Raw genomic sequence first — 27,146 nt, forward strand, 5'->3', positions numbered from 1 at the left:
AGGCCGCCCCCAGCCCTGCTAGCGCAGCGGAAGCGGCGGGGCCGGGCGCAGGCTCCTCCCCGCGGCTCTGGCCCTGCTCCGGCGTGAGGTGAGTGCGGGGACCTGCGGCGGCGGCGGCGACGAGCCTTTCCCGGCGGCTTGGGTGGAGTCCGGTGTCCCGGTCCGGCTTGTTCCCCGCCCCGAGAGGCAAACGCTTCTCCGGTTGGATTCCGCGGTCGGTTTTAGTGCGTGAAGATGGATGAAGTTTAAGTTCCGTAGGTTTCTTGCACGACTTTACAGGGTCGTTTATGGTGTTTCACCGTGAGAGCCCCGGAGGCAGGGAGGCTGTGCCCGCGGCCCGGCGCCCCGTTACAGGGCGGCGCGCATCCGACTGCGGCGGCTGCTGTGGGGAGGCCAGGCCGCGCTCCCCCTGCCGCGCTCCCCTCTGTTAGTGGGGCGCTATTCGCAGCCTGAACACTCTTAAATCTGCTATTTCAGCCAGTGAACTACCTAGGCTTACTCCTGCCCTTTTTTACCCCCTCTACAGATAGCTGCATGCTGCTGCCTGTCACACAGCTGGTTCGCCGGCCCTTCCGCTACATCCGTGCTTCGGGCCGCCTGCCCTCACGCTCCCTCATGAATCTCCGGGAGCTCGTTTCTGCCCTGAATGACTTTGCATCCCTCTCTCTGGCTGAAAGCTGGGACAATGTGGGGTTGCTGGTGGAACCAAGTCCTCCCCACACTGTGAACACCCTTTTCCTCACTAACGATCTCACTGAGGAGGTGATGGAAGAGGCAGTGCAGAAGGCGGTAGACCTTATTCTTTCTTACCACCCTCCTATATTCACACCACTCAAGCGAGTAACGTGGAAGACCTGGAAGGAACGGCTGGTAGTCCGAGCCCTGGAGCACAGAATCGGGATTTACTCTCCGCATACCGCATATGATGCCATACCCCATGGAGTCAATAACTGGCTAGCAAAGGGACTCGGTGAGATTCTGTTAAACAAAAAAAAAGGTTAAAGTTAGTCATCAGTATATGTTATTTTATGTGGGGACCTTCCCTCATTTTCCTTTCTTCCAGCTTTTACAGGTACTATTTGAGTACTTTCTTTTTTTCTTTTTTTCCCCCAGTATTCTTCTAGTACTTCTAAGTACCCTAAACACATTTTAGGGAATTTATCTTGGTGAGGAATACCAGATACAAACACTAGAGGACATTGTCAGATGCATACTACATTGGATGTAGTCGGAACTGGTGCAGCATATTTATTGTCCATCTGGGTTGCAAAGTTTAGACCACTGACTTTAAATCACCACCTTTAATTTATAAAATGCAAGATCTCATTGTTTGCAAAGGACTTAAGGTACCTGAAATTCTTTTAGATTTTTATCCTGCATTGTGGCTCATAAATGAAAACAGCTATGTCTTTTCCAGCCTGATTTACAAACCAGAAACTATTTTGGTTTTGTACAATTCTTAGGATAAAACAGATGGCATTAAGAGTGACAAATAATATATATCCATCACCTTCTTTGCATTTAAAATAGACTGTGCCTAATGGAGGCAACAGGGCAAGAAGTCCTCAGTTCTGGTCAGGAAAAATGGATTCAAGTGCAAAATTTGCATCTTTTTGTTACATCTGTAGGATATGTGCTAAATCAGTATTAGGATACTTATCCAGCTTTATAAAAGAGCAACCTCGTACTGTTTTCTCAGGTGCCTGTACTTCTGTGCCACTGCATCCATCAACTGCGCCAAGCTATCCAGCTGAGGGCACTCACCGGGTAGAATTCTGCGCAGACAACACTGAGCATCTGGACACGGTGCTGTCCAAAATCAAAGACATCCAAGGGATCTCCTGTCTCACTACTCTCCCTGCCAGGTATCTGCTTCACTCCCTAATGTTGTATTCTTTCTGTTGTTTGAAACAATAAGTTGCTGGAATTGTATTTTACGGTTGTAGTCACTTTGTTCCTCTGTACATTGCTGCTATTTTTTTCAGCAACAGATGTAGAAACTTCAGAAATAATCATCCCTTTCTGATCAATCTATGTTATGCTAAATGGTAACAGCAAGTCAGTGTAGCATCACATAGATTAGAAGTGGTAAAGAAGAGTATTGACAGGAAATTTGATGAGGACAGTTGAGTTAAATTCCCATATGTGTTTCTTCCAAGAGACTAGACTAGACTAGGCTTGGCTATTGCAATGCCTTCTTTTTTCCTTTCTCTGTGGTAGAATAGCCACTGGGATAGAATAGCTTTGTTTTGTATTAATATGATGCTGAAATTTTATCCAGTTTCTTAACAAGCATCAAGCATATCTTTTCTCAGGGTTGAAGGTGAGGAGCAAACAAGAGTCAGTTTGAACTGCTCTCAGAAAGCACTGTTGGAGGTGGTGGCATTATTGTCCCAGAACAGCCGCCTTTATCACAAGACCGAGATTCTCTTATTACAAAAGGTAACAAAATCACGTATTACTTCCAGTGAATGTATTACTTGTGTGAGCTGAGTGCCCTAAACACTGAAATCCAGTAGTGCAGTAGCATCACAGGTTTCCTATGCTCCCCCGTCAGTGCTCTGAAATACTGGCCTGTGGGGATTTGAAGCCACGCACATTTTCCAAAACAATGAAAATTTGTGTGGCCTGTACTAATTCTTAAATCAGTTCCAATAGCTAGGGTAGTTAATATGTTACATTCAAGAATATCACATACAAATTTTTTCATAAAGTTCAGAGGCATTCCTGAATGCCCAATATACTCATCTTTGTACAGTGTGGAAAGCAATGCAAACTTCTGGAGTCAGCTTTCTCACAATAATTTTAATTTCTTTTCAGCCTCTTCTTCCCCATACTGGAATGGGACGTCTGTGCACACTGAGCGAGCCTGTCTCCTTGTCAGACATAATTGAGCGTATCAAAAGCCACCTAAAATTACCCCACATCCGCTTAGCCATGGGAATGGGCAAGACACTAGGTAAACAGGCCTGCAAGTAAGACTGTCCATTAGAACTAGTATTCCAGGAAGACAAGGAGCATGAGTGCGTGCATGAGTGTGTGAAATACTGCTGCTTTGGATAGGTTTACTTCCAAGTAGTATGAAGCACTGTTAAAGACAAGAAACAGCATTTTAGAATTTACATGTTACAATCACGCAAAAAGAATCTCATCTGTATTTTTAATTGGAATTTCTATATTATGCTGGTTGTCACTGTGCAGAAGGGACAGTACAAGTTGAATACGAGACATCCTTTTTCATAATTTGCATAATGACTAAGATTTTTCCCCCCCAGGATATCAGACACAAATGTGTACCATTTCATTGTACACTCCCTTTTGCGACTGAATGTTAAATTTCAAAGCACCTTAAAATGTAAGATACTTTATGGTATCCTTATGAACATGTAACCATCCATGTTTTGATGAAAGAGAAATAGTGGCAAAGAAGGTGAACTATCCTAGCTCAGACAGTGGGTCACTAGTAAAACGTGGAGCAAGTGTCCTCTTATGCCAGTTACCTATCCTAATCTCCAAGGAGCACAGCTATAAGAATTTGTGAGAGCAAATTTGTTGAGAGCTCTTTGTAACTTATGAGACAGAAGTCTTATTAGAAGCCTCTTATACTATCAATTGCTCCAAAAAAAACCCAAACTATTTTGAAGCCTCTCATTATGGTGTGGGATTGTAGTGGTGTGACTCCACTTAAATCAACAGTAATTACAAGGCAACACACTGTAAAACCTTAATAGAATTTGAAAACTCACTGTCTGTGTCATCTGTCCCCTCTCCCTGGTGAATGTAATACATATGGAGAATTAAATTTCCTGTCACTATCACATATGTAATAGCTTGGAATCAGCAATCGTAGCAAATGGGCAAATTTTTAACGGCATGGAGCAGCTCTCAGCTTGCGTTGAGATTGGCCTTCTGAGAGCTAAAATTTAGAAACCAGTGTATCTCAGAGGCAAAATGCTGCCTTAGTGGCATCGTTAGTTGGAAGACTAATGATGATGGAACATGAGAGTCCTGGAAAGAATAGCAGCCTACTAAAGAGTTCAGAAAGCTAAGTAACACCTCACTAGGGGAGAACTAGCCAGCAGCCAGCCTCCGTGCTGTAGTTTTCTGCAAACTTTCCTACCCCTTGAATAAGAAAAATCTACACGTCTATTTGGTACACAGACGATTTTGCTGTATTATCAGAGATGTTATAGGCCCATGACTCTTTCAAACTGACAGATGTGTCTCTTCCTCCAACAAATTTACATTGACCCTAAAATCAAGGTAGCAGTTATTGTGAAACAATTAATAGCAATACTAACATGAGGGCTGAACGCAGGGAAAGGAGTTTAACTGTGGCACCTTGTATCCTGCAGAATCACCAGTGAAGAAAGCTGCTCTGTGTGCTGGTTCTGGAAGCAGCGTCCTGAAAGGAATGGAAGCTGACCTCTATCTCACAGGTAAGATTATGTTGCTGTTTTGTTATCTTTATAAAAATAGTCACTAGAAAAAAAAAAAAGAAGAGGAGAGTTGACTGGCTGTTGAAAGATTTGGCTGGAAAGAATTACCTGTTATAATTGAGAAACAGTTAGTTATCGGAATGATAGAAGAATAACGTTAAAGTAGAGAGATCATGGATCAGATGGCTGTGTGGCACAGTGAAGGTTATTTGAACTAAAACATTGCTATACGTGCATTATTTCAACACAAAACCAGTGTTGATGGCAATCTATTGCAACCTTCAGTGTGTTTCTCCTTTGGCAAGATACAAGGTATTTCCTCAGTTCCCTACAGAATTCCCTAATGGAAAATGGAATATAATGCGGTCTACAGAATCTTCCAAAGGAACCCCATAGTGTATCTGACCAAAGGGACACTTAGTCCATTATCCTCTTTTCCAACAGCGGGACAGCTACTCCTTACAGCTTGCTCAACGATATGAAGGCTGCCTTGCATTCTGTAGTACTTAATTCAAGCAAGTTCTTTGGCAAGGCATGTCCCATCTCCCCCTTATGTACAGCCCTGCAGAGCTGACCGTCAGACAACTTCTTCACAAGGCTTCCCAATTGCTATCCTCCATCACAGCAATCCACATGACATCCAGACAGTCCACTTCCAAATTGCTCTGCGCACTCTTATTTCCTGCCCAAAGTGGCAGAATCTACCACTATTCAGAGGGCAAGGAATTTCTGTGGTTTTGTCTCAGTTGTATACGGGGGGTATCAGCTGAAAGTCCTTCAAGGGATACTAGAGTAGGAGTATTGCGTTCCCCCTTATGGGCTATATCCCCTGTTACGTCTTCCCAGCTTCTAGCTAAGATTCTGCATATATTGCAAAGAACTGGTTACCTAAACTGTACTGTTAGTGATCTACATGGCATTTCTTTCTCAAAACGGCAGGAGAGATGTCCCACCATGACGTTCTGGATGCAGTTGCCAATGGGATAAGTGTTATTCTGTGTGAGCACAGTAACACTGAGCGAGGCTTCTTGACAGAGCTGTGTGACATGCTAGCTATCCACCTACAGAACAAGATCAACATAATTGTGTCTGAGAAAGATAGAGATCCCCTCCAGGTGGCATAGGAAAAAAAAAATAGGAGTGAGAGAATTCAGTCAAGAGTTTCATGGTATCTTGCACAGACCTATCCAACTGCAAGCTTAATTAGGATGGTCTGAATTGGTTCAGTACAGAATGACTATATTACATGTTCCCTCAAAGTTTGGGATATATTTTGTCATCTGTCAGATAAATAAATGCTTGTTTTGGGCTACAGAAGGCTGATTTACTCAATTACTGGACTGCACTTGAATAAGTTTACTGTTACTGCACACTCTTATTAGATATATTTGATAACTATGATACTCAGGGATTGGTTTGGGTAAAATATAAAAACCTGACTTATCTCCAGTTTTAAGCTTACACAGCAGTTCCACCCTACTGCAGTACAAGTCACTGATATTTTAGCTAATAAATCTCCTGATAATAGTTAATGAAAGGGTGTAGATCACGCATTTGCATTAACAGTTTTACTAAGACACGACTCATATGCAAATGGGGGCCAGTCTTGTTCAATATCTTTATCAATGATCTGGATGAGGGGATCGAGTGCACCCTCAGTAAGTTTGCAGACGACACCAAGTTGGGCGGGAGTGTTGATCTGCTCGAGGGTAGGAAGGCTCTGCAGAGGGACCTGCACAGGCTGGATCGATGGGCCTAGGCCAACTGTATGAGATTCAACAAGGCCAGGTGCCGGGTCCTGCACTTCGGCCACAACAACCCCATGCAGCACTACAGGCTTGGGGAAGAGTGGCTGGAAAGCTGCCCAGCGGAAAAGGACCTGGGGGTGCTGATCGACAGCCGGCTGAATATGAGCCGGCAGTGTGCCCAGGCGGCCAAGAAGGCCAATGGCATCCTGGCCTGTATCAGAAATAGTGTGGCCAGCAGGAGTAGGGAAGTGATTGCGCCCCTGTACTTGGCACTGGTGAGGCCGCACCTTGAATACTGTGTTCAATTTTGGGCCCCTCACTACAAGAAGGACGTCGAGGTGCTGGAGCGTGTCCAGAGAAGGGCAACGAAGCTGGTGAGGGGTCTGGAGAACAAGTCTTATGAGGAGCAGCTAAGTGAACTGGGGTTGTTTAGCCTGGAGAAAAGGAGGCTGAGGGGAGACCTCATCGCTCTCTACAACTACCTGAAAGGAGGTTGTAGCGAGGTGGGGGTCGGTCTCTTCTCCCAAGTAACTAGCGATAGGATGAGAGGAAATGGCCTCAAGTTGCGCCAGGGGAGGTTTAGATTGGACGTGAGGAAAAATGTCTTTACTGGTTAAAGACTGGAACAGGTGGTTAAACATTGGAACAGGCTGCCCAGGGAAGTGGTTGAGTCCCCATCCCTGGAGGTATTTAAAAGACGTGTAGATGAGGCGCTTCGGGACATGGTTTAGTGGGCATGGTGGTGTTGGGTTGACGGTTGGACTCGATGATCTTAGAGGTCTCTTCCAACCTTAATGATTCTATGATTCTAAATATAGAACACAATTCAGGTATTTGGTACTAGTATTCAATTGCACAATCTACCATTAATGCAGCTTTAAGGCTTTTTAATAGAGGGAGTCTCAGTTAAAAAAGCTTTGGAAGGTTAAAACTCAATTCCTTAACAAAGCTGCAAATGCATTTAGTGTGCCTTTGTTACTTTCTTTTAAAAAAGAGTTTCTATAACTATGGCTCTTAATTACAGGATTACTAAAACTGAACAAGTAGCATTTTCACCACTGATAATGCTTGGTTTTTATTTTTTAAGTTAGTTTTTTTGTTGTGATTTTTTTTTTTTAAGGAAAAAAAAATGTCCCAGTTGCATACCTTACCATCTCTGGATTATGTGTACACCAGAAGAATATTTAAACAAAATGAAAATATTTCCATTGCAAATTTGTAAAGATCTTGGCACCATCTTTTTAAGTTAATAAAACTGGCTCATCAAGCAATGTCTTTACTGCATAATTGCACGTCTCGTTCCACTTAAACGTAAGCGGAAAGAGATGACTCCAGTATAATCTGAAGCTAGTGAGGCTACATAAAGGCCATCATTCTTATCAATACCATGAAGACCTCTCAGTAAGCTGAGGAACAGGAAGTGGGAAGAAATTTCTTCTTTCCCAAGTAAAGGAAAGGACTGTAGAAGTGATCCCTCCAAATCCAACAGTTCTGTATTGCTATAGAATACATTAAAATGCTACTGCCTTAGTACATATACAGAATTTAAGAGACAGAAAATTAATGCATAGATGGGGTAGTTGTCCAGAAACAGCATGAAATCAGGATAAAATACTTTTAACACAAAACCCACAGGAAATAATTCACAGTAATTTTCTTTAGCTTGCATGCTTGTATCACAGAATCAGCAGCAGCCAAAAACTGATTCAAACTTAACCTTCTCTTAGCAGATGTGTGGTATCTCCTCCAGCCCTCCTCTTGGCCTGTATGGGCATCTGGTAGTCTACCAAAACTGTTAGCAGATAACTCTGAACGCAGGATGATTATAGCACTTCATTAAAGTAAATTTCACATTTAGAAAACCAGATATAATTGCACTGAAAATGCACCATGGTATTACTATCGGTAAACACATTAGGTGGTGTCTTCCATATGTACTCTGATATAAATTATATCTTGAGTTTCATAGGAACTGTGGAGAGAGTCGAAGGACTGCAAAATAGGATGTGGTGGCTGCTTGGCTGCAATACTTTTTAAGTTTTTCCAAGAACACATCTCTTCAAGTGGCAGAGTTCTTGTTCTTGAACTCTACACCTAACTTACAGAACTTGGGTAAGACACAATGCCTTGATCCCAGTTTTAGTGATTCTGATGGTAGCCTAAGTGGTGATTGTCATGGTTTAACCCCAGCCAGCAACACCACACAGCCGCTCGTTCATTCGCCCCTCATGGGATGTGGGAGAGAATCGGAAGAGTAAAAGTGAGAAAACTCATGGATTGAGATAAAGACAGTTTAATAGGTAAAGCAAAAGCCACGCACACAAGCAAATCAAAACGAGGAATTCATTCACTCCTTCCCCTCGGCAGGCAGGTGTTCAGCCATCTCCAGGAAAGCAGGGCTCCATCATGTGTAACGGTTACTTGGGAAGACAAACGCCATCACTCCGAACGTACCCCCCTTCCTTCTTCTTCCCCCAGCTTTATATGCTGAGCATGACGTCATATGGTATGGAATATCCCTTTGGTCAGTTGGGGTCAGCTGTCCTGGCTGCGTCCCCTCCCAGCTTCTTGTGCACCCCCAGCCTACTCGCTGGTGGGGTGGGGTGAGGAGCAGAAAAGGCCTTGACTCTGTGTAAGCACTGCTCAGCAGTAACGAAAACACCCCTGTGTTATCAACACTGTTTCCAGCACAAATCCAAAACATAGCCCCATACTAGCTACTATGAAGAAAATAACTCTATCCCAGCCAAAGCCAGCACATTCTCCACCCCTTATTCCATACCATTTACATCATGCTCAGGTCCCACCCTATCCAATACATCCTCATTAACCACCACCCCCCTTCCCATCCATTGATACAATACACAGATATCATTCCCTTAGTCTATGGACCACCCCTGTGTCTGTAAACATCCACAAATGTCCACTGAGTTCATTTAGTCCATGACCTTGGGCTCCATCTGTTATGGTGGTCACTCAGGACAGGAGAGGTGGTGTGTTGCATGGAGTTACTGGGCACCAAAGCCAGCTCAGGTCGGGTCACTGCAGTGCTTGCGCTGCTTCTTGTAAGGCTTGTCCTCCATTGGTTCAGGTGGTTCCTGCTATAGTAATTTCCTGTAACATGCAACTCAGATCCCAGGTTACAACAGTTTAAAGGTATTTCCATTATAGTCTTCACCTCTGGTCCCTTTGGGCCAGGTTATAGGATTTAACATTGCAATGAACTCCTCCCCTTGCCCCTGCTCTGGCCTGGACTTATCCACAGACTGCAGTCCCTTAGGGTTGTACCTGCTCCAAGTGGAGCCTTATCTATGAGCCACAGTCTCTCTGGGGGTATACCTGCTGCGGCATAGACTTACCCACAGCCACAGTCGCTTTGAGGTGCACCTGTTCCAGCGTGGCCTTCTCCATGGGCCACAATGCCTTCAGAGGTATACCTGCTCCAGTGTGGCCTTACCCACAGCCACAGTCCCTTCAGAAGTAAACCAACTCCAACATGGAGCAGTCCCTCCAGGGGTGTACCTGCTCTGTTGTGGGCTTATGTTGTGTGTTATGGCCACACGCTTTGAGGTGCTCCAGCACCTCACGCACAGCCACTGATGCTTCAAGGTGTACCTTCTCCAGCGTGGACTTATCCTTGGGCCACAGTCCCCTCTGAGGTATACCTGCTGCAGCACAGACATAACCATGGCCACAGACGCTTCAAGATGTACCTGTTCTGGGGTGGACTTATTCATGGCCACAGATGCTTCAGGGTGTCCTGCTCCTGTGTGGACTCATCCACAGGTCACAGTCCCTTCGACTCGAGTTCACACTGGAGTTCCAACCTGTCCAGTACAGCAGCACAGAAACAGCAGCGATGCCCTGGCCATCTGCCAGCCCAGGCGCATCACCATTGCTGTTATCAAAATGTTCCCAGGCACAGCAGAGTAAGATGATTACAGCAGCACAGCAAGCAGCAAAAGCAAAAAGCAGCCACTAACGAGCACTAGGCTCTAATATACAGTGAGGCAAGCAAGCCCCATGGCAAGCACAGGAGCCTGCCAGTTAATAGCTAAACAGCAATAACAGCTATAAATTTGATCTAGCACATTCCAATCAAACCTGTCGTTATCTCGAACCCTTCGAGCCTCACGTTGGGCGCCAAAAAGACTGTCGTGGTTTAATCCCAGTCGGCAACTAAGCCCCACACAGCTGCTCGCTCACTTCCCCCCGGTGGGATGGAGGAGAGAATTGGAAGGGTAAAAGTGAGAAAACTTGTGGGTTGAGATAAAGACAGTTTAATAGGTAAAGCAAAAGCCGCACACACAAGCAAATCAAAACAAGGAATTCATTCACTCCTTCCCCTCGGCAGGCAGGTGTTCAGCCATCTCCAGGAAAGCAGGGCTCCATCACACGTAACGGTTACTTGGGAAGACAAACACCATCACTCCGAACATCCCCTCCTTCCTTCTTCTTCCCCCAGCTTTATATGCTGAGCATGATGTCATATGGTATGGAATATCCCTGTGGTCAGTTGGGGTCAACTGTCCTGGCTGTGTCCCCTCCCAGCCTCTTGTACACCCCCAGCCTACTCGCTGGTGGGGTGGGGTGAGGAGCAGAAAAGGCCTTGACTGTGTCAGCACTGCTCAGCAGTAACAAAAACATCCCTGTGTTATCAACACTGTTTCCAGCACAAATCTAAAAACATAGCCCCATACCAGCTGCTATGAAGAAAATCAACTCTATCCCAGCCAAAGCCAGCACAGTGGTGCATTTTGCAAAGTTTTGGAATTGCAGTCTGTAAAATGCAGATGCAAGGGCCACCAAAAGAGAATGTTAGTTGGAAAATGTTCTGGGGGAGGAAGCTGGAGACTACTGCTGCCATGTACCAGTTTTCCCCATCAGACTCTCCAGCAGAGCTAATTAGGTCCTATATTTGAAGAATCAAATTGTCAGTGAGATAAGTAGATACCCAGTGTTTTCAATACAAACAAAAGTCAGGGTGTAAACCTCTGTCTGTTGCTTCTGTCAGTGAGGGGTAGACCAGGTAACAATATTATTCCATGTGATGATTTGGTTCTCTTCAAAAGCTATATACTGGTATTAAAAGACAGGCAAACTATTTTTAATTTTGATAACCATATAAGAAACCATAAAATATTTTTACTAATTAGTTTGAAATTTTCTGCACACTGCATGAGGATTTGCATAGATATTTGACATAATAATGAAAATGAGGCTTTCACACAACTGCCAGAAGGATCTCTATCTTCCTATAAGAAAAAGATTGTGGAAGACAAGACAAGCTAATGAAAATTAATAAAGTACTTTATTTGATTGATTTGAATTATTACAACATTGAGCTGTAACACAGCTACCAAATATTAGACATACAGAGTCCCTGAAGTCTGGCTGGCAGACTACAGTTGATGGAACTATAGGGCTTACTCCCACATACCTGAGAAAAAAAAGTGAAGAAAACCTGTCAAACTTCAGCAGTCTCCCGACCTCTAAGGGCTTAAAAAAAAGGGAGAGCTTATAAGTGGCATTTAAGGCCTCCTCCAGGATCAGTGGACACTCCTGATGTAAAAAATACATATATACAATCAAGCTTTTAAAAAATAAACAAAAAAAACTTCTCAGCCTCTTCATATTCCTGGATTGCAACTTGGAAAGTAGATGAAAGAAGCTGGATCCTCTCACCCTTACCAACAGGCAATGACTTGAGTCCATCACAATTTTGATTATCTAAATCTTCTTATAAAAGGATTTGGGTTTGGGGCAAGTCCTTCAGTTCTATTGCCCAAATTTAATAAGTTACCCACAGTGTCCCAAACCCACTAGCATTCTCCTTTCCTCATGCAGTCAAGGCGGGTCTCTTAGCATTATAAATCTTGGCTTCTTCATACACTGGAAGCTAGTCTTGTCTAACTGGTAAAGGAGTACTGGAAAGCACTCAGCTGAGAAAAGTTGCAACACTAGTACAAACTAAAGCTCTGACCGTCTCGCAATTTGCACTTCCCAAGTAAACTGCTCCAATCAAACCCTCATGTCTGGTGAGGTAGAGAGCAGAAGGCACAATCTTACCGAGTTTGTTTTTCTGGCTGTAAGGTTGGCTGCATAGATATGAAGAAGGCATCATCTGAGCTAAGAGACAAAGCGGACAAATCTAACTACAGAGCAAGAGATGCCTTGCTTACGGAAGTCATCATTCCAAACTACCTGAAGTAGTTCAACAACGAGCATGGTTCATTACAATTATTACAGTTCAGTAAGTAGTCCAGCAGCCTTGGGGTTGGAGGAAGAGAGATCTGAGTATAGGCCCCTCTCCAGCAGCCCTTGAGAGCAATTGCCGTAGATGCTTTGAGAACAGAGACGTTATACATCTTCATCCTCTTTCTCTAAGAAGTCAGTCAAGGTACTGTCATCTACAGGAATTAATAAGTATTCCACACCATCAGCTCCCTGAGAACAGACATGCATACACATTCTGTTAACACCAGTGCACAGTGCAATGCAAGCCACTAGACAGCACTGCAACGCTTACTGTTATTTGCAGTCTGAGTGAAAGCTGGCCAGCATTCAGAAAGACTACATTGCTAAAAACCAGGAATATTTCACTAGAGCAACACTGGAAATGCACAAATACTGAGAAAAGTCAGTATATGAGAAATCTTCTGGTGAGCTATGCTAGTCTGATACTACACAGCTCCTCAACACTGTGTTCCCATATCTAGTACTGCTATACTGCCTCGTTATTAGGACTAGCCTGCATTCTTCCCTCGTGCAAATACAGGTAACTGTTGGAAGCAGACTGGCAGGCTCCAGAGTCCATTACTTCTCAAGGTCTTCAGGAAGAAGAGACCTGTAGGTTGCCGAGTAACCAAAGCACACTGCATTTTTACAGCCCCCTATCCCTCAAATTGGAGGCGTGGAAAGAGCTGCAATTACAGAATTTCAGCCCTTTGCTAGTTCCTAGGTGCTTCAAACCATACAGCCTCACTGTGAGCTGCAAAGTGGTGTCTTAGGGATACTTAGTAGCAAGTAAGCATCTTCTTTGTTTAAGGTGGCTGAATACCCAGAATTATCTTCTTCCCCCAACTCACACGCTTGGTCCGGATGAGCTTGTGGTCCCTGAATTCTGTCAGCTGTGCCCTGAGTGTCAGGTCACTGTTCACAAGGAAAGCCTCTCGACACTGCTGGTAGAAGTCTTGGAAAGACAGCCCTGGAGATAGAAAAAGGCGAGAACAAGGAATTGAAGTGGTAAGATTGACAGATTTTTCCAGGTCTAACACCACATATTATCTCCACCTACAAATCTTGCTTTGGCTTAGACCACAGTGGCTACAGTAACATCATCGCTTCTTTCAAGTATACAGCCAAGCTAATATTTCAGTAGTTAATGGAAAACAGCTGAATTAACGTTCCAGTCACCCTGTTTGCCTAATGAAATTTTAATAGCACTTTAAATGCACTTCCCAACATGGTTAATCTCTCTTAATTTCCAACTCCTCTATCTTACTTCCCACTTTCTTTACCATTAACATGTTCTTCATATCCCTTGCAGCACCTGTTAGAGACAGTGACAGAATATTCCACATGTATCCTAGAAAGCAGGGACACATCAGAAGTCACTTAGATAGGAGCCGCATAGGAACAGACTCTCCTGTGTTTCCCTGGTCCTTTAAATGCTAGTTATGCAAATTCATATTCTTCCTTTATTTTAAATTTTTAACTCCACAGTCCCCCATGAATGGTCTCAGTCATGTCTAAACGTCAAAGCAGACAACAGTAAGAGGAGGTCCTTCAGAACCAGCCAGTCTATTGATTTCCTATCAGAGTCAGACACAGTACCACTAAAAAGACAGTCTACACCACTGAGTCTCACTGAGCCAATAGTTACAGCGCTTCTGTTGCTGGTGATGCAACCTGCATACCAAAATCCAGTGCCGCTGTGACTGACCTGGCAATGGCAACACCCCAAACAGATGAGAAAAGGTGGGTACATACCTGGATAAGATGGGTTGTCCTTGTTCTCCAGCTGGTACTGAGCAAGCAGTCTGAATATCCCCCTAAGTGAAAAGAGGAGAGGGGAAAATAAAAAGGAAAAAAAAAAAAACAACCCACCCAAACCCAAAAAACCCCACCATTAGAAAATATTAACTGATTTTTCCCTCATGACCATTTGTGCATGAATTTCATCACTGGACAAGGCTTGCTATCCAAACGCTGTTCATTTAAAGTAACCAATCAGCTGGAACCCAGGTCCTACCATCTTCATCTTGAACATTGTTGTCAGAAAACAGGGATTGCCTCCTGCTAGGTGTAGACCAGAGTAACCTAGTAAGGACTGAATCCTCAGCAAGTGCTACTGTGAAGTATAACAGTGTCTTACCTGGCATTGAGAGTGAGACTGCGCAGGACATGTGTTAGGGAGCTCAAAGCCAAAGATCCAGACTGTTGTACTAAAAGCGAGTTCTCGTAAGACGTTTCTTCCACATAAGGACTAAATGTGGTTGTTTCATACCAAAGCCAGTTGTAGAGGCTTAGCTTTGCCTGATCCCACACTAGACAGAGAGAAAAGAAAGAGCAGACAGAATTGGGAGATTTAGCTTTTCTAAGGAGTTAAATAAGCAACATTAAAATGTACTTAGTTCTACTGTAGGCTTTGAGGAAACAATGTATGCTTGTGAAATTCACAGTACATACACCCAGATACTTGCCGCTCAAGCAAGACAAATTCTCTGCAACAAAACATTTGCGCACATCCCTTTTTCATACCAGCTTCACAGATAAACTGTAAATCCTTCCAGAGTCAGCAGTGTGCAAAGAATTTCTGGCTGATAAACAAAATTGTTTAGATGTAATGACAGACATAACAGCCAATCTCCATTTCAGTAAGTCCCTAAATCAAAGGCTGCCAGAAGCTTGGAGTCTATTTGTATACTATGATCAGTGACTGGTAGTTATCAGTATCTTTGTACAGTTTTGGTTCAACACAGCCACGGTCCCAATCGGGGCTTCTAGCTGCTACCACCATACGTACATCACCAGATCTATTTTGCACACCAACAGTAATACATGAGCTTATGAAACATGCTCAGTAGCCCCAAAGTAGAACACAGATTCTTCTCTCTGCTACATCAGGCCCAAGGGGACTCACTGAGAGGAGCATTGATGTGATCGATAGAGGCAATGAGGTAAATGCTAGGCAGAGAGGATAACTGTGCAAGGATCTGCTGACTTCTTTCTCCTCTCAACATCTGGCTGTCCAGGTTATGAATGAGGACATAGAGCTCTAAAGATGAATCTGCAAGGTCAGAAAAAAACAGCAGAGAACCAATCAAAGAAACTGCACACAAAGTGGTTTCCCATTCCCAGTGCAGCCTAGGACAAGTCTATTCCATCAGGCTCCATATTCATCACTCCAATATCAAATAACTTTCCTTGTACAGCTTGCTTTGATCTCTATCCCACACTTGGTGTTTCTGAGCACCTAAAAGGCTTTTTCTCAATTCACTGTATTGCAGTTCTCATCACAGCTACAGTTCTTTTTGCAGTTTAAGCTTTTCTTTTATAATCCACTTTCCACTTGCTCATGGCTTTACCAGGAATTGCCCTTTTAGCTATGACTTTCAGTCCTGCGATTCAAGGTTGTTCAAATGTATTTTAGGATAGAAGTCTACGCAGTTTGTTCAGCTGCTTTTGAGTTACATGACTAGGATCCTTAAGCTCCTCCTCACACAATGGAAATGCATCTTCTGTTCAGGGTTGGATCCAAAGCATACTAACTTCACTGGAAATCTTTCCCACTGAGTCCTCAAAGGAAGTTACAAAATATTAGCTTGGGTAATGCAAATGGTAGATGTTAAAATTTCCAGCTAGCTTGTTGCTGCTGTACTTGTCCCTGGGAACAACTATTTCCTGAGTCCAGAAACAATTCTAGAACAGTAGCCAATTTTTGTGCAAATGAATACATACTTGGCTGCCAATGGAGACCAAAGGTTCCTCAGACTCCCAGTCAGATCAGCTATAGTGTACTACACAAGACTGATTTATGTAGATTCAGGTGGGTACCGTCGTTAATCAGTCTTTTTCACTTAGTCTCACCAGCAATACTCATAAGGTAATGATGGAAAACAGAATGTAAACACTTAAACACCAACACCATGCACAATTAAGATTCCATGGCAATTTGTGTATGTATACACAAGCAGTAAAACGGACATTCAAAAAGAATTCAGCAAGCATTCTGTGTGGCAATACCTGTTTAATTTTGCTTTTGAACCCAATTCTAACCTGCTTGTTTGACACTGCTGTCTTTTATTTCATCTTAATGTCAGTATTTGCGTATATTAAATTTAAATGACCATTCCACTAAACCATGTACATTTAAGCCTTAATCCAGCCTATACTGAAATTTATGGAAAGACCCTCAGGCCATGATTTTCCAGAGGAGCTCAAAGGACTCGATATCTGTCAACAACTGTCATTCCAAATTGTTTGCAAGTTCTTCGTTCTGTTGATTTCAGCAAGGTTTATATCATGTCCTCAAGCAGCCACTAAGAACCATCTTCCCTCATGTAGCTGGAGTTTACCTATCCTGTCTTCCACCAGGAAACACGTGGCTACAGAAACACTGTGTAAATGAAGCACAAAGGCACTGTGCTAAACGCAAGAGAGAGATGAGCATTTCAGTTTGCCAAAGGGTTGAGGAGCCTCTGTCTTGTTAGAGCACTCGTGCCTTCCTCCTTCCCCTTCTAGAGAACTTAGTGTGTGAAACACTACTGAGGTAACAGCTTGGGATCATGTACGTATATATTTCTGGTGCATATATGTTTTCATATATGTGGCATAAATTACAAGCAAGAAAGTATACTAGCTACAATAAACTAAGAAACTGTAACTGCACATACGAAAACTATGAGGAAAGAAAATGTCCAGGGTCTCCTAACAGGAAGTGGACTCTAACGTTTTTAAGTAAAAAGTTAGTCATTTTACCTTCTTTAAACCTTTTAATGATGAATTCAAGTTGGTCAAGGGGGCTGCGGAAGGTCCCTATATGGTCCAGTACCTCCTCTGTGATGGAGTTGAGAATCTGAAAAAGAAAATCGCAGTCCCTTCTGAAGGGCTCTGGCACTGAAGGACCTAGTGCAGAAAATCTGAAAGTGAGCCCTTGACTGTCATGAGGGAGGTAATCTGATTTTTACCATCAAATCCCCAAAACAGTCAACATAAACCAAAAAATTCTACCCCTTTTCAAAACAGTGACAGAAAATAAGGCTTTAGACTGATGAGTATCTATTAATGACGGCAATTACTGCAATTCCTTGGAAAATGCATGGGCTAATTTCTTTAAAGTCTCAAAAGAGAGAGAGGAACTGCTCTTCATTCAAGAGTCTGCTGCTATAGGATGCAGCAGGTTTCCTTAACATTTTACATTGAAAGGCTTTAGAGGTATCTGTAACACAGGATGATTAGATAAACCCCTAAGCTTTTCCCACACTTACGGATCTCACAGTGATGCTGGGGAAGTATCCATTAACCACAAGGTGAACAGAATCCTGGAGCACAGAGGTGCGAAACTTCTCTAACAAATCACGCTTTGAGCCCAGTCCATAAAGCACAATATTGAAACCCAAGCTGCAGAAAAACGAGCAAATACACTGAATCAAAAAAGTACAAGCCCCTTTTTAGGTTCATACATTCATTAAGCAAAATGATCCATTGCAATCTTGCCTCAAAAAATTTCATATTTCATCAACTCCAGGTTTACCTTCAGCTCACAGCTGACAAATACGGTTAGCTGCAAGGAACCTGACATGTGGCACGTGCATCCTAGTAAAAGAAGCATTTTAGCAGCCTGGAGGCCCACAAATTTAGCAAAACATCTATGGAAGAAAATGGTATTATCCAAGAATATGAGACTAGATCTGCAACTTCAGATAACAAAGAGTAACCAGTAACATTCACCCCCTCACCAATGATTATATTAAACCTTTACCACGGGTCACAGCAATTACAAGAAAAAAAGCAAGCCTTCATAGTGGTTTTCTACTCTGATCCGCAGGCGCAATTTCAAAGCAAAATTAAACTATTCTCGTATCTCTTTCTTATCCGAATTGTTCCACAGAGAAAGAGGCAGGAAAGCACAAAGACAACATGGTAGGGAATCACAAAGCTTTGTTTATTTTTGAGAAGCAGGAAAAGCATCATCTTGACCAGAAAGAAGAGTATCAGGTCACTCAAATAGCATTGGGCAAAGGTAAGGTGTTCAACAACTGTCATTGACTTCAGTATCATCTACGGATTTGTTCCTTCTACCCTGCCACATACATCTCTAACCATTTGCCCAGATCACCGAGTCACAGAGAACTCCTCCTCTTGCAACTCTCCAACTTTCAAAGCTAATGTCTTTTTCATATGCTCTGTCACTTCCCATGGACCACACATTTCTTTATACTCCACTCCCTTGCAAAGCTTCCAAGGGGCTTTCTCCTCACCAACATCTGCTCCTGCCTCAGCACTTAACTTCAGAGCTGGTGGCCTGCCTTCTCTAAGGCGCTTCAGAATCTCACAGCTCTCTATAGTTCCACATTTGCTTTCCCGGATGCTTACTCTTTTCTCCTTCCCATGAAGATACACACAAACCCAGACAAAATTTATACTGCTAATGTTTCCAACAGCATTAAGGTTTCTTTGTGCCTAGATCACTAGGTGCCATAGGCATTCAAAGTTAACTGCTACACCACTGGGAATAGCCACATACTGAAGAAATCAGTGGTGGGCTACTCACTACCAACTACGCTGCCGTAAGCAAAACTGATTGTTCACAAACGACACTGTTCTCATCATTCATGTTCCCTGTTTTCTCATTATTCACGTTCCCTGTTTGTGATTGCCCTCTAGCTTGGTTTACAGAGGCAGAGACAAACTAGCTAGGCAGAATGCAGCCTCATTTCACTTCAGGCATTCAGTTCAAGGAGTTAGTCAGATATGATTTGGTCTACAGGAAACATTGTACTAAATTAATGTCACCTAACTTCAAATTTAAGCAATCAATCAAAGAAAAAAAGTCACTCCTTAACTCATCCACAGGACGTTGTTGACATGAGGGTAAGTTTACTGGCAGCGCCTGTTTACTAGGCTTCTTCAGTGATTCTCATTGGATACTTACTGTAATTGGAGCATCCACTTGGAAAACAGGGATTCGTGTTGCTGGTTTAGCTCTTTAATTTCAGCAGCATAGGCAAGGGGAGCTTTTTTCAAAATGTCATGCAGTGTTTGCTGTGTTGAGAAAGAGAGAAGATGACAGTCATTCAAAGCTGAGAAAAAACAATACATATATCTGGGGTCCTTACAAATACCCCTCTAGCATGCTCTCTAGTAGGGGCAGAGTAGTTTTCACTGACGGCGCGCTCAATTTGTGTTTTTTTCCATGAAGACCCCTGTAAGGACAGTTTTGCTACTGGAGAAACAAAGCAGAGATTAAGTAACCTTATTATGGGAAATGGCAGCCAGACTAGGACTAGAGCCGATATTGCACTGTGTTTTATCTCTTCCTGCTGAGTATGGGAAAACCGCTACTGAAATAATGGACACACTCAGAGCTTACACAGCACCAAGCACTGTACCAGGAAGATACCAACATCACAACCCTGCTCACAGGAGCAAGGGCTCCAATTGACATGCTTAGCGATAGTTCAGGTGTTTTGTCACTACAAGAGAATGCTCACAAACGTCATCTTAAAAAAGAAATAACAGCAGAAAGGAAATAATTTGCAGCTGACAGCTAAATGTAGAAAAAGTATTATTTCAAAAGCATCAAGAATCAAAGGATTAATTCAGCTTTAAAGATATGCTGGAATGTTGATGTTTAAACAGCACAGCAGCATGACAAATGGCATCAAATCTACACTGGCCTCCCTTTCTCTTCAATTTTAACAGCTTTGCTTTCCACTCCCTTGCAGTAGAAGACAGTTTACTCTGGAAAGAACACAAAGACAGCTGCAATGTACCAGACAAACATAAAGCATTGAGAGACAGAACTGCTAAGCCTTCAATTTCTTTGGAGCCAGCAGTAGATTTAATACTGAAAGCCTTGATTTCCTTCCAGAGCTGTTATGAAAGAAATTGTTAAGAATCCAGATGTTTCTTTGGGTAGCAATTCCAGACCACAGCAGGCATCAGGCAATCTGCATATATGCCATCTTTTAAAACACAGATGGGTGCAAAAAGCAGTCATACACATGAGAGCTGCAAGTATTTTACACGCTTCCCTGGAACCTGTCCTTGTGTACCTGTCTCTGTAGGGTGCAATTACTTGCTTTGAATGGTCTTGTAGAAGTGGCATATTAGAAAAAAAAAATACAGTAATTCAGTCACCACAATTAGACCGTTCCTGGCTCCTAGGAACTGGAAGGGGACAAAGCGCATTTCACAAACTAGGTGACATTTAGAGCTGTCCCAGTCCTGCACGTGGCTTGACCCAATAATGCTGGACTCTCTCCATTTCCTCTACACATAAATAGTCAAGACAGCTTGTAATTCCCCTAAGCATTTCACTGATAAAAATGCTGTTTTGGTGAGAATTTTTAAGGCAGGTCTCTACAACTCTGCTTCTCCCTCTTCTCCTCCCCCAAAAGCAAACTTTAACCTGTTCTGGTAACTGCAGCTTTGATCTATCTGCTCACCTCATAGTGCCTTCTCCCTGCATTTTCCCTGCTGTCTCAGGTTCAAACAACTGGGCACTGTCCCTGCTCAGAGCAGCAGTAGAGACATAATACTTAAAACGCTACCTAAATCAGTGTTACCACTGAGAATGTAATCAGCAGAAATAACGTGAAAATAGCAATATCAGGAAGTTTTGATGAGGGAAATCTTCATCAGAGGAATCAAAAGCTCCAAAAGTTTTGTGATTCACTATGAGATGTACCTGATTCAGTCGTCTTTTCCGCAACTTCTGCAGCGTTCGGTCCGAAGTGAGCACTTTGGAACTACTGTGAGCTTCAAAGTATTCCTCCACCAGGTTGCTCTAAAAAGGGACAGCAAGATCAGCCACACTCCTCCTGCTATCAAGTTACCCCTCTCCCTTTGCACCCACAAACATGTCTGAAGTCAGTCAATATGAGACATAGAGCAAGGATGAATAGAAAGCCAGAAGGTATTTGCAAAAATGGCTTCTACAGTAGCATTCTGCCAAAGCTAACCTAGTCAGATGGTTCTTTCCTGAAGACAGAGACAGAAAAGAGATTCTGAGAGAGCAGAACATAGCAATAATTCTAAGGGCGTGTGGGGATCCCTGGTGCTGGAAGGAAATCAGAAAATGAAGCTGAACACCAAGCCAGAAAGTAACGTGTGCTTCTTCTGGTGCTATAGGAGTCAATTTCTTCATCCTTTCTCAGTACAAGGTCTCCTGCTTCATGGATGTCTTAGAACTTCTTCTGGAGCTGCTGAGGATACAGACTGGATTAGCCCACAGGCTCACATGATGCCTGTCCAACAGGGATTGCTCAGAAGTACAGCAAAAGCCAACCCAGCTGGTTTGATTTGAAATGAGTCTAGCAGTTCTTCCTCATAGTTAGGTGTGGTCACTGACAGCTTATTGTCACTAAACATCCCTTCACGCTTGCTAGCTCAGGGGTATATTTTCTGCACACTCACCATCTTGTCCTCCTTAATTTTTTTGGCTAGGGTGTTTCTGGGAGGAGGCGTAGACAGAGCCTTAGTTTTTGCTGGGGTCTTTCGACCTGATAAAACAGTGCTGACTTCTTTCTGGTCTTCCTCATCCTCCTCCTCTGAGCAGGAAGCAGAATATTCACTCTCACTTTCTAAATAGGGATCTGGAGCTAAAGCATAAATTTAAGGTTAAAAGCCAGCAACGGCTTCTTACACAGAACACATTTTGCACCATCTCACTCTCTCACATACATTTTCTAGATGTTTTTCAAGCATATGATTCCTAAATATATTTCACAGAAAAGTAAAATCAATGCTGAAGAGGACTGCAGACACATAGCCATTTCTTTCCCAGTTCTAGGTTCACAAATTATTGTTTAGTAAAGCTTGCTCCTTGATACCAAGTAAGAAACATAATCCTACCATAAAAAGTGACTAAAAATGGACAATGGAATTCCCTATTTCTCTTAGCATCTCTACACCAGTTTTCCCAAATGCCAATCATGCAAGCTGAGTATTTTCTGGGTCACACTCTGCAAAAAAGGTTTTGTAAAAGACCTCTGTTAGCAAACAGACGGAATCTGGCTCAGTCTTGGTCTCTCAACACAAAAGAAGAAACAGAACATGAAACGCCATGCACTAAACTCTCCTCTGCCTTCATTTTGAGCACATATAGCCAACCAGTTATTGGAAATACATTACCATGAATGTTCCAGCCATCATCAAAAAGTTTTATGACTTGGTCCAAGCAATTGTGCCACACATAAGTGTCAGCATAGGTTAGATTACTGAGAGTTTTGTCTCTTTTGATCATGTTACTGAAGTTCAGCAACTTAGTGTTTCTAACCCTTCCACCCCTTACCTAAGTAGCAATCTGTTGTAGGGAAAAGGTCTACACAGACTTCCTTAAGGACATTTCTACACTCTCTGCAGGATGAATCAGATTGCTCCAGTCAGACTACTGCTACAGGTAGAAGCCCACCAGGAGAAACACTCGCCTCTGAACACAGTGCCTCAGTGACTGTGGGAGCTGACTGCAAAGGTTGATCTTTACCTGCTAGCCTCTTTCTGAGTCTGTAAGGTGTGGTAGCCACATATTCTTTCTTTTTACTCTGTAACTGCAAAGAAAAAACATGCATTAGAAGAAGAAACATATCTCCTCAAAACAGCCCTCTGCCAAGCAAAGAGTAGAATCAGGTTACATTTCCAAGCTATTTCAGCCCACAAGAAACTGGGAAAGCAAAGGCAATAAGTACGGAGAGTTCTTGTTTTGCCATTCAGAGCTACAGGGGGCAGGATCAGGTTCCAAAAGGGGCTTAATTCTTTCAACTAATGTCCCGAGATGGAGGGTAGAAAACTCTGAATTCTCCAACCAAGATGCCAATCTTGGCCCCTCAGGAAGAGTCAAACCGAAGCAATGACAAACTGGAAATGCTTCGGCTCCCCAGAGCAGTCACCTTCCACATCACACTGTCTACTCAAAGTCATTTGGAAGTCCACTATGAAAACAACGACCAGAATGACAGAAGACCACTCAGAATACTAAGCCCAGAAGAAGTACAGCAGAGAGAACCCAAGCTGCCTGGGCTCATCAAGTGGTAGTGGCACATCTTCCTTACATAAGTGTAAAGCACACGCCTGACTCGGACACCAGATCGAGTCTGTAATATTTAGGAAACGCTTTTGTTAATCCTGTCAAAGTGGATGTGAAATCATCAAGGAGTGAATATGGCATCCCAAAACAGCATCTCTTACAGGCATATCTCATCCTGGAACCTTATACCAGAAAAGCTGCGCACACATTTCTAGTATGATGCTATACCATTTTAGAAAGCCAACTGTTTCACAGCACTCTCTTTATAACCACCACAACTGGCAGTTCTGGACTGTGCCTCTCTGTAGCATCACAAAAGACAACATCAACTTACATCCCCCCATTGTGACAATTTATTTTTTATAAACCAATGCTACAGTAAGAAACTGAACACCACCACAGTTCTTGAATTCCTGTTCTAACAGCACTCCTTACAATCAAGGCTGTTTCTTCCTTTGATGAGAAACTGGAAAGTTATGACTGGAAAGCTAAACTGCATATTAAGTGATTGTCTAACATCCTCATTTGTGTGATGCAAGGAAATAGTCTCGACCCATGCTAATTAAGCTGTCAAACCCACTGTTGCCCACTGACTCTAAATCCCATAGTCCTGATTAATGGTAGCTCTGGTTCTCACTTGAGTTACTCCTGCCCAGTTGGATTAGGAGAGACATCTGTACTGTGGATGAGGCTTTTCAAGGTCCTTCCTTTCCAGAACTGTAGTAATTGGCCAGTTCAAGTTTTAAAAGTAAAAAGAAAAAACCAAAAAAACCCCCAAGCAAGGTAGAGTCATCACTCACCCTCTGCTGCACTTTGTTTGAACCTGAACGTTCTGCAAAGCAAGAAACAGCATTGTTCAGAGTACTGCATATTTTCAACAGTGGTACAAGATGGTCCATTAGAAAAACAGGCATTCGCTATTCAAAGGTACACTGCACCAGAATATCAGCTCCCTGGGTGGTTAATCCTATGAGGGAAGCCTCTAGTTCCTCACAGGTAGGCAAGAAGAGAACAAAGACAGTCAATGTTATTACCACAGAAGGCAGCTTTTAATTCTGGTCACAGGTTTAGGAGACCATCAGCAGGAGGGAAGAGGCTGAAAAATGAGCTGATGGCCTCTCCCTGGGCACATCAGACTCCATTTCTGAGCACAAAGTATTATGCTCTTGCCAGTGTTGACCTGCACTGACTTCTCCCACCTGTATTTCTCCCTACAGCATCGGGTGGTCGAATATTATATAACAAAGTGTGAATTTACACATGAACACCCACACAATCCTACCCATTTGGTGCTCAACACATCAGCCCAACTCATAACTCTCTCAAGTGCAAACATTTCTGTTGAACACAGAGGAAATCATTAAGTGTCACAGCAACAGATGAGAGAGAAGTTCCTGTTTTCTCTACAGCAGCAGGGCAGAATAAAAGATCTGACACCCAGGTGAACCAGAGGCCATGCATACCAAGCAGTTCAGTCTACAATGTTAAGCTGACTAAAATACTCAAGCATGACAGAAGCTGGTACTCAAGCATCCACTCCACCACCCAAATAGAAACATAACCCCCATTCACTCAGCTTCAGTTCCCCAAAGCATCACAGGACTTACTGCTGCTTTGAGGGGTTTTGGCTGTCTTCTCAGGGCACTCAGAGTGATCAGGTGCAACACTCTGTCCTGGTGTCTGGGCTAATTCAGCGGCTGTAGGAAATAGGGGGAAGGGAAGAAGTTTCACATGTCAGGTACAAAACTCCCAGCTCTGGCTAGTCAGCCATGGAGCCATACATCTGAAACACTAAGTATTAATTTCCTAGCTGTTTCAGGAAGTGCACCAGATACTTCCATTTTTTTTCTAACCCTAATGGTGAATGTTATCCTTAACAAAGATTTTCAAAGACTGAACTCCTCAGTTAATTCATTTTACAAGTATAGCTGAGGCAATGGCAAAGCATGCTTTGCTCCCTGGGAGACCACATGTCTTCTAATCAGAGCAATGTTTGGTCATGCTCACTTAGTCCTTTAAAACTGCTCAACTGGATATAGTAGAGCATTAGGTATAGCAAACACATCAGTTCCCCAGGAGGTGGGTTCTTGTATTCTGTTTACCTCTTTCTACTACTTATCAGCACAAGCTGAAGTTGAATCACTGATCTGAATATGGAAGGCCCCCGTATCCTGCTAACACTCCCTCAAGAAAACCAGCCTTCCATTGTATGACTTGCCTCAGTTTTCAAACTGAGTCACAGCTCCAGGAGGGAGCACCAGTGAAACCTACCCTGCTGCAGAAGGAGGTGTAAGAAACACACAACTTCCCAAAACACAGCAGAAGCCCAGAGGAGAAGTAAAGAGGTACGGAAACCAGTTTCTATATAGCGATACAGAAGGATGACTCCTCTCCCTTGGATCATCCTTTGTAGGATGTATCAGTAGCTGTGCCAGCTAAACACTAATGAAGTTCAGATGGTGCTGGGCACACAAGGAGTCTTCAAGTGAGAAGAAACATAGTAGCAGCAGGACTCAAGCATCTTATTTGAACAACACCCTACCCTCTCCAGAACTGCCACTTTCTGCTTGCTTCTCCTAAGTCCACAGTTAGCCTAGCAAGCACACTCAGACAGTATGAGTAGGAGAAATCCCCTTACACACAAAGCTAATACTGCCTTTTTTCACTCTTTGCTACATGATGAATTATTCTCATATCTTTCTAAGTTACACAAATAAAACCCCTGCCATCCTTTGGCACTTACACGCAGACTTTCTCCCAGCATTAAGAAACTTCTACTTTTTCTTATGCGTTTTTTTATTATCTGTATTTCTTATCCCCACCATGGCTTTGCTTTGTCCTAGCCCTGTGCTTTTGTTTCTGAGGAAGACTGATTCAGAGCCAGATAAAAGCTATTGAAATACTGCAAACATATCTTTTGAATAAACAGAAGTGACAAATCACGTTAACAGGGTACTCAGAAAAAGACCATAGCCAGAGCAAGAATGAAAGAAGAAAGAGGAAAACATACCCAGCTCTGCCATTTTGCTGGAGCGTTTGGGAGTCTGGAATGAGTAAACTTCACCACCACTCACACTTGAGCCATTTCCCACTGGATCTGTGAAAAGAAATGTTACTTGTAGCTATTTAAAAAGCACTGATATATTCCCAACCCAAGGAAGATGGAATGCAACATTTTACTATTTGGCTCAAAGGACTCTTTATATTGCAGCTGTTATGACATAAATATCATAATAAAATCCTAGAATCATTATCCTCTCCTCTACCTGTTACCACAAGCACAGCCAGAGCTAGTCAGCCCTCAAAAGCAATTTCATCAACATTGTACAACCTTGACACTGCAAGAATCTCCTGAAGTCATGGCTGTGTTAGGTTTTCCCCTGCTAATACCTTGGGCACATATTCCAAGAGCAGCAACATAGTTCTTCTCTTCCAGGATCTCCTGAGCTTCGTCATCTGAAATATTCTCGAGCTTCTTCACAAATCTCTTCACACTGACTGTCAGCTGAGTCTTGTCCTTCCGTACTTTAATCCCTAGGATTGCAATAAAAGCTTTAACCTCCTGCTATTTCGTTATTTCTATTGCAATATATTAGTATATTTCTAATGCAGCTCCCCCATTTAGAGACCAAGTGCTTGTTGTGTGACTCGCTAAACAAATACAACGCTGAAAAGATGTCCCACTAAAAGAATAGCTAGTCTGTG

General features: G+C 43.0%; 2 protein-coding genes across 5 annotated transcripts in view; one reads left to right on the plus strand and one right to left on the minus strand.

Annotated features, from left to right (window-relative positions):
• The first annotated feature begins 53 nt into the window (after positions 1–53).
• On the plus strand, positions 54–27,004 carry NIF3L1 (NGG1 interacting factor 3 like 1). Of its 3 annotated transcripts, none has more exons than XM_076342355.1 (7): positions 54–88; positions 527–970; positions 1,700–1,865; positions 2,316–2,442; positions 2,821–2,959; positions 4,356–4,439; positions 5,379–5,756. In XM_076342355.1, exons 2-7 carry the CDS (start codon positions 535–537, stop codon positions 5,561–5,563), a joined length of 1,137 nt encoding a protein of 378 aa, XP_076198470.1. In that variant the 5' UTR covers positions 54–88; positions 527–534; the 3' UTR covers positions 5,564–5,756. The 3 variants fall into 3 exon arrangements, with proteins under 3 accessions (XP_076198470.1, XP_076198471.1, XP_076198469.1); XM_076342356.1 differs by lacking the exons at positions 54–88; positions 5,379–5,756 and adding exons at positions 104–254; positions 22,781–27,004; XM_076342354.1 differs by lacking the exon at positions 54–88 and adding an exon at positions 108–254.
• LOC143162258 (hyccin 2) overlaps positions 11,480–27,146 on the minus strand; it is an 80,421-nt gene continuing 64,754 nt past the window's right edge. For both annotated transcript variants that reach the window (XM_076342352.1, XM_076342349.1), the window contains 15 exons: positions 26,832–26,975; positions 26,452–26,538; positions 25,049–25,138; positions 24,242–24,273; positions 22,902–22,965; positions 21,833–22,017; positions 21,105–21,203; positions 19,347–19,456; positions 17,680–17,812; positions 17,171–17,267; positions 15,333–15,479; positions 14,565–14,736; positions 14,180–14,241; positions 13,276–13,394; positions 11,480–12,634 (listed from right to left, as the gene is read on the minus strand). In XM_076342352.1, the coding sequence (XP_076198467.1) occupies positions 12,548–12,634; positions 13,276–13,394; positions 14,180–14,241; positions 14,565–14,736; positions 15,333–15,479; positions 17,171–17,267; positions 17,680–17,812; positions 19,347–19,456; positions 21,105–21,203; positions 21,833–22,017; positions 22,902–22,965; positions 24,242–24,273; positions 25,049–25,138; positions 26,452–26,538; positions 26,832–26,975 (1,628 nt within the window). In that variant the 3' untranslated portion in view covers positions 11,480–12,547. The remainder of the gene's footprint in view (positions 12,635–13,275; positions 13,395–14,179; positions 14,242–14,564; positions 14,737–15,332; positions 15,480–17,170; positions 17,268–17,679; positions 17,813–19,346; positions 19,457–21,104; positions 21,204–21,832; positions 22,018–22,901; positions 22,966–24,241; positions 24,274–25,048; positions 25,139–26,451; positions 26,539–26,831; positions 26,976–27,146) is intronic.

Source organism: Aptenodytes patagonicus, chromosome 6 (assembly GCF_965638725.1).
Source record: "Aptenodytes patagonicus chromosome 6, bAptPat1.pri.cur, whole genome shotgun sequence".
NCBI classification, from domain to species: Eukaryota; Metazoa; Chordata; class Aves; order Sphenisciformes; family Spheniscidae; genus Aptenodytes; species Aptenodytes patagonicus.

Excerpts from the sequence above, each read along its gene's own strand:
- NIF3L1 (XM_076342354.1), top strand. Across the intron at positions 1,866-2,315 it reads CTCACTACTCTCCCTGCCAG|GGTTGAAGGTGAGGAGCAAA; the intron begins GTATCTGCTTCA and ends ATCTTTTCTCAG. Across the intron at positions 4,440-5,378 it reads AGCTGACCTCTATCTCACAG|GAGAGATGTCCCACCATGAC; the intron begins GTAAGATTATGT and ends TCAAAACGGCAG.